General features: G+C 48.7%; 1 protein-coding gene across 1 annotated transcript in view; it reads left to right on the top strand.

The window, feature by feature from the left end:
• LOC124126333 (solute carrier family 49 member 4-like) overlaps positions 1-14,142 on the top strand; it is an 81,679-nt gene that overhangs the window by 26,813 nt on the left and 40,724 nt on the right. The window contains exons 8-10 of the mRNA XM_048391456.1: positions 480-530; positions 1,067-1,196; positions 2,555-2,666. Coding sequence (XP_048247413.1) covers positions 480-530; positions 1,067-1,196; positions 2,555-2,666 — 293 coding nt within the window. The remainder of the gene's footprint in view (positions 1-479; positions 531-1,066; positions 1,197-2,554; positions 2,667-14,142) is intronic.

Raw genomic sequence — 14,142 nt, 5'->3', positions numbered from 1 at the left:
CATCAGTCAGTGTACGTCCTCGCACCATCAGTCAGTGTACGTCCTCGTACTATCAGTTAGTGTATGTCCTCGTACCATCAGTCAGTGTACGTCCTCGCACCATCAGTCAGTGTACGTCCTCGCACCATCAGTGTACGTCCTCGTACCATCAGTCAGTATACGTCCTCGCACCATCAGTCAGTGTACGTCCTCGTACTATCAGTTAGTGTATGTCCTCGTACCATCAGTCAGTGTACGTCCTCGTACCATGTCAGTGTACGTCCTCGCACCATCAGTGTACGTCCTCGTACCATCAGTCAGTATACGTCCTCGCACCATCAGTCAGTGTATGTCCTCGTACTATCAGTTAGTGTATGTCCTCGTACCATCAGTCTGTGCACGTCCTCGCCCCTGCTACCTCAGTCGATATGTTGCTGCCATGGAGAAAATGACGACTGTGATCGAAATTGAACTTGACCTTTAGCCTTTCCTTCTTTCAGCCGATGCCATTACTGAGCACAAAAGGACCATAGCCTTCTACCTGTATGGCAGTAAGTACTCACACCAGTTGGCAGCGGACGCAGAGTGGGCGAACTCATGAACACTACTGAGTATGTTGCTGCATGTACCCCGAGCTATAACACCAGTATAACACCCTGTACATATTCCTTACACTTGTTGTACATATACACATTCAAGCAAGTTTTAAATGTGTTATCATTTGGATAAGTATAATTATATTGACAGAAATATCTACAATTAGTAATACCTTAGCTATTATTTATGAATGGGGCGTGCATGTTTCCGTGTCTTTTCTAGGTTTAGGAAAACAAGCGATAACACCCCTGTTCATTGTTAGAGTAAACGTGAATACTTTCCACTGACTGTTTTGCGATAAATCGTTCCAATGACATTTGAAAATTCACCTACTCCTGGACTATCATTATTGATCATTGATCTTACTCTCCTCGATAGATCTTCAATTTCAACTGGTTTGTCTAGGTCGTCGTTCGGGTCCGTAAGTGATGGTGGCTATATAAATGGACTATTACTATCTGGTCGACTGACGATAGTTTCTCCTCTTCAGCGTTCGCCGTGTGCGCGTTCCTCTTCCTCCTGATGTGTGTGTACTTCCCCAACTCGCCCCCTCACCCGCCATCTGTGTCCGCATCTAAAGCCAGGATGGACTACGTTGCCGGTCTCAAACACTTGGCCAGGTCAGACTCCAGTTATCCCCTACCATCTCGTCATTGATATTCCTACAGTGCCGACCCATGAAGATACGGGGTAGAATAGGTCTTCAGCAACCCATGCTTGCCGTAAAAGGCGAATATGCTTGTCGTAAGAGGCGACTGACGGGACCCGGTGGTCAGGCTCGCTGACTTGGTTGATGCGTGTCATAGTATCCCAACTGCGTGGATCGATGTACATGATGTCAATAACTGGATTGTCCGGTCTAGACTCGATAACTTACAGACCGCCGTCATATAGGTGGAATATTGCGGCGTTAAACAACAAACAAAACAAATCCTACAGTACCACTCTTATACATATTGAAACAAGGATAGAAATAAAACGGACCGAGCGTTATCGGGCAAAGCGGAACCACTGTTATTTGCTAATGTCCTCATTTTGCCTAAAGACGGCCATTGTTGTTTGTCTGATGGCAGAGCTATTTGCATACCAACATAAACAAACATGGCGAACGATGGCTTCTGAGTGAGTGAGTTAATGCTTTACGTCCCATCGGCAATATTTCAGCCATATCTTGACGAGATGGCTTCTGAAAGTATTGTTGAGAGAGTTCCCCTAGAACTGATAATGTATAGGTCGATGACGTTTCGTTTCTGTAGAAGAAAACGATGGCGATTTAGATTAGGAACAGGCGACAGAGTGCAAATTGAGGGGGGAATCGACCAACCGATCTGTAATCGAACATACGGCGAGGTTGAAGAGTCTTTTCCCTTGCAACGTTTAAGCAGACGTAAAATTTTCTACATAACCTGAACCTTCATCTTTAATATCAGTGTCAAGGAAGCTTCGAAAATTGAGGCTCAAAGAGCTAAAAAATGGCCTCTTCGGATGTCCAGAGAATGGAAGGCCAAGGTCGAATTACGTCAAGCGACTATTAGTGACGTAATCCACTGCAGATGACGTGTTTCTAGGCCAGTGTCACACTGACCTCTGCTGTGTTCTGCACGTGAATAACAACTGATTACCATGCCTTGTTGTGTTGTTTCCGCGCAGGTTTAGTCTTTCAGGTTGATGTGCCTCATAATTATCCTCCGATTGTGGTCTAGAAATACAGGAGATCGTTGCAGCCATGGGGACACAAGATCCCCGGCTCCAAAATTGATTGATTAATAACCTCCAGCATGTAAAAACAATGATTTCTCCGACAATTCAATTTCAGAAATCACTTTAAAACATCTAAAATGTTCATTTTACATTTCGACTGGCGAAACGAATTAGAATATAAACACTTTCCGGTGCATTTAAGTCTGATAGATATTGTATACAAGTTCACAAACACGCTGGTGTATTTCTCACTGCAGATAAATTACTATACTTACAGAAAGAGGCGCTTCTGGCAGATCGCAGTGGCTTATGGGCTGTCGACAGGGACGCGAGATGTTTGGGGCTTTGCCATGTTAGATGTCAACTTAAAAGCGCATGGTATATCTCAGGTAAAGGATGTCTTGGCGACGATTTGGAGCTCGCTTGTCAAACGATGAGTACATAACATACAGCACTGTACGTGGCACCCTCATATTCCATTCACCACCACTGCTTGGACTATATATGACCTTGGACTATACTTGACCTTGGACCAAACATGAACTTGGACTATACTTGACCTTGGACTGAACTTGACCTTGGACTATACTTGACCTTGGACTAAACATGACCTTGGACTAAACTTGACCTTGGACTAAACATGACCTTGGACTATACTTGCCCTTGATAGTCCTGACATAACTACCTCAACTTCTCCCGTGGCTGACCAGATATAAGCTCTTCTGAACCTATGAATGACTAGATATAAGCACTTCGGAAACTATGGATGACCAGATATAAGCACTTCTGGACCTGAGGATGACCAGATATAAGCACTTCTGAACCTGAGGATGAACAGATATAAGCACTTCTGGACCTGAGGATGACCAGATATAAGCACTTCGGAAACTATGTTTTGGCAGATATAAGCACTTCTCGACCCATAGATGACTAGATATAAGCACTTCTGGACCCATAGATGACTAGATATAAGCACTTCTGGACCTGAGGATGACCAGATATACGCACTTCTGGACCTGAGGATGACCAGATATAAGCACTTCGGAAACTATGTTTTGGCAGATATAAGCACTTCTGGACCCATAGATGACTAGATATAAGCACTTCTGGACCCATAGATGACTAGATATAAGCACTTCTGGACCCATAGATGACCAGATATAAGCACCTCTGGACCCATAGATGACTAGATATAAGCACTTCTGGACCCATAGATGACCAGATATAAGCACATCTGGACCCATAGATGACTAGATATAAGCACTTCTGGACCCATAGATGACTAGATATAAGCACTTCTGGGTCCAGAAGTTTGACATTCTGTTACTTGCAATGTATTTTTGCACCAGTCATCCCCAAATATGGATGCAATCATCTCCTCTGCCTGACACACCCCGACACAATGTTTACCTGTACAAATCGTCATAACATGTTCCTTTATTCACAATGTTTATTATACATTCTAGACACTGGTTATTACTGTTTACAAACTACAAAGCTGGAAGAATGATTCTGAATGATGAGTATAATCTCAACCTTGAGGCTTTATTTATCAAATGTATCAACACTCGTCAAGCTTCTGAGTAACCTTTACCTTAGTGTTGATATATTGACACCAAAAGACTCCGCTGAAATATACTATTTCGATTTACCCATTCAGGAACTTACATACTGCTTGACCAGAACTAAAACAGTGTTTCGAAAATCTTTCCTTATTTTCACAACTAATCAGTTTAGTAGGCACATACTATCAGTCAGTGTACGTCCACACACCACACCATCAGTCTGTCTACATCAGTTAGTGTACGTCCTCATTCCACACCATCAGTCAGTCTACATCAGTTAGTGTACGTCCTCACACCACACCATCATTCAGTGTACGTCCTCACATCCCACCATCAGTCAGTGTACGTCCTCACATCCCACCATCAGTCATTGTACGTCCTCACACCACACCATCATTCAGTGTACGTCCTCACACCACACGATCAGTCAGTGTACGTCCTCACATCCCACCATCAGTCATTGTACGTCATCACACCACACCATCAGTCAGTGTACGTCCTCATACCACACCATCAGTCAGTGTACGTCCTCACACCACACCATCGGTCAGTCTACTTCAGTCAGTGTACGTCCTCACACCACACCATCAGTCAGTGTACGTCCTCACACCACACCATCGGTCAGTGTACGTCGTCACACCATACTATCAGTCAGTGTACGTCCACACACCACACCATCAGTCAGTGTACGTCCACACACCACACCATCGGTCAGTGTACGTCAGTCAGTGTACGTCCACACACCACACCATCAGTCAGTGTACGTCCACACACCACACCATCAGTCAGTGTACGTCCTCACACCACACCATCAGTCAGTGTACGTCCTGACACCACACCATCGGTCAGTGTACGTCGTCACACCACACCATCAGTCAGTGTACGTCCTCACACCAAACCATCAGTCAGTGTATGTCCTCACACCACACCATCAGTCAGTGTACGTCCTCACACCACACCATCAGTCAGTGTACGTCCTCACACCACACCATCAGTCAGTGTACATCAGTCAGTGTACGTCCACACACCACACCATCAGTCAGTGTACGTTCTCACACCACACCATCAGTCAGTGTACGTCCTCACACCACACCATGAGTCAGTGTACGTCCACACACCACACCATGAGTCAGTGTACGTCCTCACACCACACCATCGGTCAGTGTACGTCCACACACCACACCATCAGTCAGTGTACGTCCTCACAGCACACCATGAGTCAGTGTACGTCCTCACACCACACCATCGGTCAGTGTACGTCCACACACCACACCATGAGTCAGTGTACGTCCACACACCACACCATCGGTCAGTGTACGTCCACACACCACACCATCAGTCAGTGTACGTCCTCACACCACACCATCAGTCAGTGTACGTCCACACACCACACCATCGGTCAGTGTACGTCCTCACACCACACCATCAGTCAGTGTACGTCCACACACCACACCATCGGTCAGTGTACGTCCACACACCACACCATCAGTCAGTGTACGTCCTCACACCACACCATCAGTCAGTGTACGTCCACACACCACACCATCGGTCAGTGTACGTCCTCACACCACAACATCAGTCAGTGTACGTCCTCACACCACACCATCGGTCAGTGTACGTCTACACACCACACCATCAGTCAGTGTACGTCCTCACACCACACCATCAGTCAGTGTACGTCCACACACCACACCATCGGTCAGTGTACGTCCTCACCACCACACCATCAGTCAGTGTACGTCCCCACACCACACCATCGGTCAGTGTACGTCCACACACCACACCATGAGTCAGTGTACGTCCTCACGTCACACCATCGGTCAGTGTACGTCCTCACACCACACCATGAGTCAGTGTACGTCCTCACGTCACACCATCGGTCAGTCTACTTCAGTCAGTGTACGTCCTCACACCACACCATGAGTCAGTGTACGTCCTCACACCACACCATCGGTCAGTGTACGTACTCACACCACACCATCAGTCAGTGTACGTCCTCACACCACACCATCAGTTAGTGTACGTCCTCACACCACACCATGAGTCAGTGTACGTCCTCGCACCACACCATCAGTCAGTGTACGTTCTCACACCACACCATCAGTCAGTGTACGTCCTCACACCACACCATCAGTCAGTGTACGTCCTCACACCACACCACGAGTCAGTGTACGTCCTCACACCACACCATGAGTCAGTGTACGTCCTCACACCACACCATGAGTCAGTGTACGTCCTCACACCACACCATGAGTCAGTGTACGTCCTCACGTCACACCATCAGTCAGTCTACTACAGTCAGTGTACGTCCTCACACCACACCATGAGTCAGTGTACGTCCTCACACCATACCATCGGTCAGTGTACGTCCTCACACCACACCATCAGTCAGTGTACGTCCTCACATCCCACCATCAGTCATTGTACGTCCTCACACCACACCATCAGTCAGTGTACGTCCTCACAGCACACCATGAGTCAGTGTACGTCCTCACACCACACCATCAGTCATTGTACGTCCTCACACCACACCATCAGTCAGTGTACGTCCTCACACCAAACCATCAGTCAGTGTACGTCCTCACACCACATTTTACCTCTATTCTGTATAAATCATAATTTAACTGGCTTTTGAAGTATCTTAATCGAGTGTGATAAATATTCAACTTTCTAACACCATAGGAAAAATATGGAGGTGCAATGACTTGCTCTTTTTGTATGTATGTCTTGAATTGGGATGTAGATGTACAATTTCTACCTGCTGCAGGAATAGTGTTCCATAACCTTACAGTTGATGGAATAAAAGAACACGTTGAGTGTTTTAATCTAGTATATGGAACCCAATATTGTCTGAATTTCTTAAATTATATGATATATTTGAACCTACAGTGGTTGGTACAATGTCTTTAAGGTAAGTTGGGGCAATATTACTTTGTATTTTGTAGAACAAACATAGCTTGCGTTTCCTTCTTCGTTCTATTAACGTTTCCCATCCTGTTTCATAATACAGATGTGTGTGCGAAGTATACTTTGGGAGCCCAGAAACTACTCTGGCAGCTTCTAGTTGGAGATTTTTTAACTGAGTTGATAATTCTATATTACACCCATCCCATCAGTCAGTGTTCGTCCTGACACCACACCATCAGTCACTGTACGTCCTCACACCATACCTTCAGTCAGTGTACATCAGTCAGTGTACGTCCTCACACCACACCATCAGTCAGTGCACGTCCTCACGCCACACCATCAGTCAGTGCACGTCCTCACACCACACCATCAGTCAGTGTACGTCCTCACACCACACCATGAGTCAGTGTACGTCCTCACACCACACCATCAGTCAGTGTACGTTCTCACACCACACCATGAGTCAGTGTACGTCCTGACACCACACCATGAGTCAGTGCACGTCCTCACACCACACCATCAGTCAGTGTACGTCCTCACACCACACCATCAGTCAGTGTACGTCCTCACACCACACCATCAGTCAGTGTACGTCCTCACACCACACCATGAGTCAGTGTACGTCCTCACACCACACCATCAGTCAGTCTACTTCAGTCAGTGTACGTCCTCACACCACACCATGAGTCAGTGTACGTCCTCACACCACACCATCGGTCAGTGTACGTCCTCACACCACACCATCAGTCAGTGTACGTCCTCACACCACACCATCAGTCAGTGTACCTCCTGACACCACACCATCAGTCAGTGTACGTCCTCACACCACACCATCAGTCAGTGTACGTCCACACACCACACCATCAGTCAGTGTACGTCCTCACACTACACCATCAGTCAGTGTACCTCCTGACACCACACCATCAGTCAGTGTACGTCCTCACACCACACCATCAGACAGTGTACCTCCTGACACCACACCATCAGTCAGTGTACGTCCTCACACCACACCATCAGTCAGTGTACCTCCTGACACCACACCATCAGTCAGTGTACGTCCACACACCACACCATCAGTCAGTGTACCTCCTGACACCACACCATCAGTCAGTGTACGTCCTCACACCACACCATCAGTCAGTGTACCTCCTGACACCACACCATCAGTCAGTGTACGTCCTCACACCACACCATCAGTCAGTGTACCTCCTGACACCACACCATCGGTCAGTGTACGTCCTCACACCACACCATCAGTCAGTGTACGTCCACACACCACACCATCAGTCAGTGTACGTCCTCACACCACACCATCAGTCAGTGTACCTCCTGACACCACACCATGAGTCAGTGTACGTTCTCACACCACACCATCAGTCAGTGTACATCAGTCAGTGTACGTCCACACACCACACCATCAGTCAGTGTACGTTCTCACACCACACCATCAGTCAGTGTACGTCCTCACACCACACCATCAGTCAGTGTACGTCCACACACCACACCATGAGTCAGTGTACGTCCTCACACCACACCATCGGTCAGTGTACGTCCACACACCACACCATCAGTCAGTGTACGTCCTCACAGCACACCATGAGTCAGTGTACGTCCTCACACCACACCATCGGTCAGTGTACGTCCACACACCACACCATGAGTCAGTGTACGTCCACACACCACACCATCGGTCAGTGTACGTCCACACACCACACCATCAGTCAGTGTACGTCCTCACACCACACCATCAGTCAGTGTACGTCCACACACCACACCATCGGTCAGTGTACGTCCTCACACCACACCATCAGTCAGTGTACGTCCACACACCACACCATCGGTCAGTGTACGTCCACACACCACACCATCAGTCAGTGTACGTCCTCACACCACACCATCAGTCAGTGTACGTCCACACACCACACCATCGGTCAGTGTACGTCCACACACCACACCATCAGTCAGTGTACGTCCTCACACCACACCATCGGTCAGTGTACGTCCTCACACCACACCATCAGTCAGTGTACGTCCCCACACCACACCATCGGTCAGTGTACGTCCACACACCACACCATGAGTCAGTGTACGTCCTCACGTCACACCATCGGTCAGTGTACGTCCTCACACCACACCATGAGTCAGTGTACGTCCTCACACCACACCATGAGTCAGTGTACGTCCTCACACCACACCATGAGTCAGTGTACGTCCTCACGTCACACCATCAGTCAGTCTACTACAGTCAGTGTACGTCCTCACACCACACCATGAGTCAGTGTACGTCCTCACACCACACCATCGGTCAGTGTACGTCCTCACACCACACCATCAGTCAGTGTACGTCCTCACATCCCACCATCAGTCATTGTACGTCCTCACACCACACCATCAGTCAGTGTACGTCCTCACAGCACACCATGAGTCAGTGTACGTCCTCACACCACACCATCAGTCATTGTACGTCCTCACACCACACCATCAGTCAGTGTACGTCCTCACACCACACCATCAGTCAGTGTACGTCCTCACACCAAACCATCAGTCAGTGTACGTCCTCACACCACATTTTACCTCTATTCTGTATAAATCATAATTTAACTGGCTTTTGAAGTATCTTAATCGAGTGTGATAAATATTCAACTTTCTAACACCATAGGAAAAATATGGAGGTGCAATGACTTGCTCTTTTTGTATGTATGTCTTGAATTGGGATGTAGATGTACAATTTCTACCTGCTGCAGGAATAGTGTTCCATAACCTTACAGTTGATGGAATAAAAGAACACGTTGAGTGTTTTAATCTAGTATATGGAACCCAATATTGTCTGAATTTCTTAAATTATATGATATATTTGAACCTACAGTGGTTGGTACAATGTCTTTAAGGTAAGTTGGGGCAATATTACTTTGTATTTTGTAGAACAAACATAGCTTGCGTTTCCTTCTTCGTTCTATTAACGTTTCCCATCCTGTTTCATAATACAGATGTGTGTGCGAAGTATACTTTGGGAGCCCAGTAACTACTCTGGCAGCTTCTAGTTGGAGATTTTTTAACTGAGTTGATAATTCTATATTACACCCATCCCATCAGTCAGTGTTCGTCCTGACACCACACCATCAGTCACTGTACGTCCTCACACCATACCTTCAGTCAGTGTACATCAGTCAGTGTACGTCCTCACACCACACCATCAGTCAGTGCACGTCCTCACGCCACACCATCAGTCAGTGCACGTCCTCACACCACACCATCAGTCAGTGTACGTCCTCACACCACACCATGAGTCAGTGTACGTCCTCACACCACACCATCAGTCAGTGTACGTTCTCACACCACACCATGAGTCAGTGTACGTCCTGACACCACACCATGAGTCAGTGCACGTCCTCACACCACACCATCAGTCAGTGTACGTCCTCACACCACACCATCAGTCAGTGTACGTCCTCACACCACACCATCAGTCAGTGTACGTCCTCACACCACACCATGAGTCAGTGTACGTCCTCACACCACACCATCAGTCAGTCTACTTCAGTCAGTGTACGTCCTCACACCACACCATGAGTCAGTGTACGTCCTCACACCACACCATCAGTCAGTGTACGTCCTCACACCACACCATCAGTCAGTGTACGTCCTCACACCACACCATCAGTCAGTGTACCTCCTGACACCACACCATCAGTCAGTGTACGTCCTCACACCACACCATCAGTCAGTGTACGTCCTCACACCACACCATCAGTCAGTGTACGTCCTCACACTACACCATCAGTCAGTGTACCTCCTGACACCACACCATCAGTCAGTGTACGTCCTCACACCACACCATCAGACAGTGTACCTCCTGACACCACACCATCAGTCAGTGTACGTCCTCACACCACACCATCAGTCAGTGTACCTCCTGACACCACACCATCAGTCAGTGTACGTCCACACACCACACCATCAGTCAGTGTACCTCCTGACACCACACCATCAGTCAGTGTTCGTCCTCACACCACACCATCAGTCAGTGTACGTCCACACACCACACCATCAGTCAGTGTACGTCCTCACACCACACCATGAGTCAGTGTACGTCCTCACACCACACCATCGGTCAGTGTACGTCCACACACCACACCATCAGTCAGTGTACGTCCTCACACCACACCATGAGTCAGTGTACGTCCTCACACCACACCATCGGTCAGTGTACGTCCACACACCACACCATGAGTCAGTGTACGTCCACACACCACACCATCGGTCAGTGTACGTCCACACACCACACCATGAGTCAGTGTACGTCCTCACACCACACCATCGGTCAGTGTACGTCCACACACCACACCATCAGTCAGTGTACGTCCTCACACCACACCATGAGTCAGTGTACGTCCTCACACTACACCATCAGTCAGTGTACCTCCTGACACCACACCATCAGTCAGTGTACGTCCTCACACCACACCATCAGACAGTGTACCTCCTGACACCACACCATCAGTCAGTGTACGTCCTCACACCACACCATCAGTCAGTGTACCTCCTGACACCACACCATCAGTCAGTGTACGTCCACACACCACACCATCAGTCAGTGTACCTCCTGACACCACACCATCAGTCAGTGTTCGTCCTCACACCACACCATCAGTCAGTGTACGTCCACACACCACACCATCAGTCAGTGTACGTCCTCACACCACACCATGAGTCAGTGTACGTCCTCACACCACACCATCGGTCAGTGTACCTCCTGACACCACACCATGAGTCAGTGTACGTTCTCACACCACACCATCAGTCAGTGTACATCAGTCAGTGTACGTCCACACACCACACCATCAGTCAGTGTACGTTCTCACACCACACCATCAGTCAGTGTACGTCCTCACACCACACCATGAGTCAGTGTACGTCCACACACCACACCATGAGTCAGTGTACGTCCTCACACCACACCATCGGTCAGTGTACGTCCACACACCACACCATCAGTCAGTGTACGTCCACACACCACACCATCAGTCAGTGTACGTCCTCACACCACACCATGAGTCAGTGTACGTCCTCACACCACACCATCGGTCAGTGTACGTCCACACACCACACCATGAGTCAGTGTACGTCCACACACCACACCATCGGTCAGTGTACGTCCACACACCACACCATCAGTCAGTGTACGTCCTCACACCACACCATCAGTCAGTGTACGTCCACACACCACACCATCAGTCAGTGTACGTCCCCACACCACACCATCGGTCAGTGTACGTCCACACACCACACCATGAGTCAGTGTACGTCCTCACGTCACACCATCGGTCAGTGTACGTCCTCACACCACACCATCAGTCAGTGTACGTCCTCACGTCACACCATCGGTCAGTCTACTTCAGTCAGTGTACGTCCTCACACCACACCATCAGTCAGTGTACGTCCTCACACAACACCATCGGTCAGTGTACGTACTCACACCACACCATCAGTCAGTGTACGTCCTCACACCACACCATCAGTTAGTGTACGTCCTCACACCACACCATGAGTCAGTGTACGTCCTCGCACCACACCATCAGTCAGTGTACGTTCTCACACCACACCATCAGTCAGTGTACGTCCTCACACCACACCATCAGTCAGTGTACGTCCTCACACCACACCACGAGTCAGAGTACGTCCTCACACCACACCATGAGTCAGTGTACGTCCTCACACCACACCATGAGTCAGTGTACGTCCTCACACCACACCATGAGTCAGTGTACGTCCTCACGTCACACCATCAGTCAGTCTACTTCAGTCAGTGTACGTCCTCACACCACACCATGAGTCAGTGTACGGCCTCACACCACACCATCAGTCAGTCTACATCAGTCAGTGTACGTCCTCACACCACACCATCAGTCAGTCTACATCAGTCAGTGTACGTCCTCACACCACACCATCAGTCAGTGTACGTCCTCACACCACACCATCAGTCAGTGTACGTCCTCACACCACACCATCAGTCAGTGTACGTCCTCACACCACACCATGAGTCAATGTACGTCCTCACACCACACCATCAGTCAGTGTACGTTCTCACACCACACCATGAGTCAGTGTACGTCCTCACACCACACCATCAGTCAGTCTACATCAGTCAGTGTACGTCCACACACCACACCATCATTCAGTGTACGTCCTCACACCACACCATCAGTCAGTGTATGTCCTCACACCACCCCATCAGTCAGTGTACGTCCTCACACCACACCATCAGTCAGTGTACGTCCTCATACCACACCATCAGTGAGTCTACATCAGTCAGTGTACGTCCTCACACCACACCATCAGTCAGTGTACGTCCTCATACCACACCATCAGTCAGTGTATGTCCTCATACCACACCATCAGTCAGTCTACATCAGTCAGTGTACGTCCTCACACCACACCATCAGTCAGTGTACGTCCTCACACTACACTATCAGTCAGTGTACGTCCTCACACCACACCATCAGTCAGTGTACGTCCTCACACCACACCATCAGTCAGTGTACGTCCTGACACCACACGATCAGTCAGTGTACGTCCTCACACCACACCATCAGTCAGTCTACATCAGTCAGTGTACGTCCTCACACCACACCATCAGTCAGTGTACGTCCTGACACCACACCATCAGTCAGTGTACGTCCTCACACCACACCATCAGTCAGTGTACGTCCTCATACCACACCATCAGTTAGTCTACATCAGTCAGTGTACGTCCTCACACCACACCATCAGTCTGTCTACATCAGTCAGTGTACGTCCTCACACCACACCATCAGTCAGTGTACGTCCTCACACCACACCATCAGTCAGTCTACATCAGTCAGTGTACGTCCTCACACCACACCATCAGTCAGTCTACAGCAGTGAGTGTACGTCCTCACACCACACCATCAGTTAGTCTACATCAGTCAGTGTCCGTCCTCACACCACACCATCAGTCTGTCTACATCAGTCAGTGTACGTCCTCACACCACACCATCAGTCAGTGTACGTCCTCACACCACACCATCAGTCAGTCTACATCAGTCAGTGTACGTCCTCACACCACACCATCAGTCAGTCTACATCAGTCAGTGTACGTTCTCACACCGCACCATCAGTCAGTGTACATCAGTCAGTGCACGTCCTCACACCACACCATCAGTCAGTGTACGTCCTCACACCACACCATCAGTCAGTGTACGTCCTCACACCACACCATCAGTCAGTCTACATCAGTCAGTGTACGTCCTCACACCACACCATCAGTCAGTCTACATCAGTCAGTGTACGTTCTCACACCGCTCCATCAGTCAGTGCACGTCCTCACACCACACCATCAGTCAGTGTACGTCCTCACACCACACCATCAGTC

This window comes from Haliotis rufescens, unplaced genomic scaffold (genome assembly GCF_023055435.1).
Source record: "Haliotis rufescens isolate VD_foot unplaced genomic scaffold, xgHalRufe1.0.p SCAF_10, whole genome shotgun sequence".
In the NCBI taxonomy this organism is placed as follows: Eukaryota; Metazoa; Mollusca; class Gastropoda; order Lepetellida; family Haliotidae; genus Haliotis; species Haliotis rufescens.
This window is presented reverse-complemented; position numbering and strand designations above follow the sequence as displayed.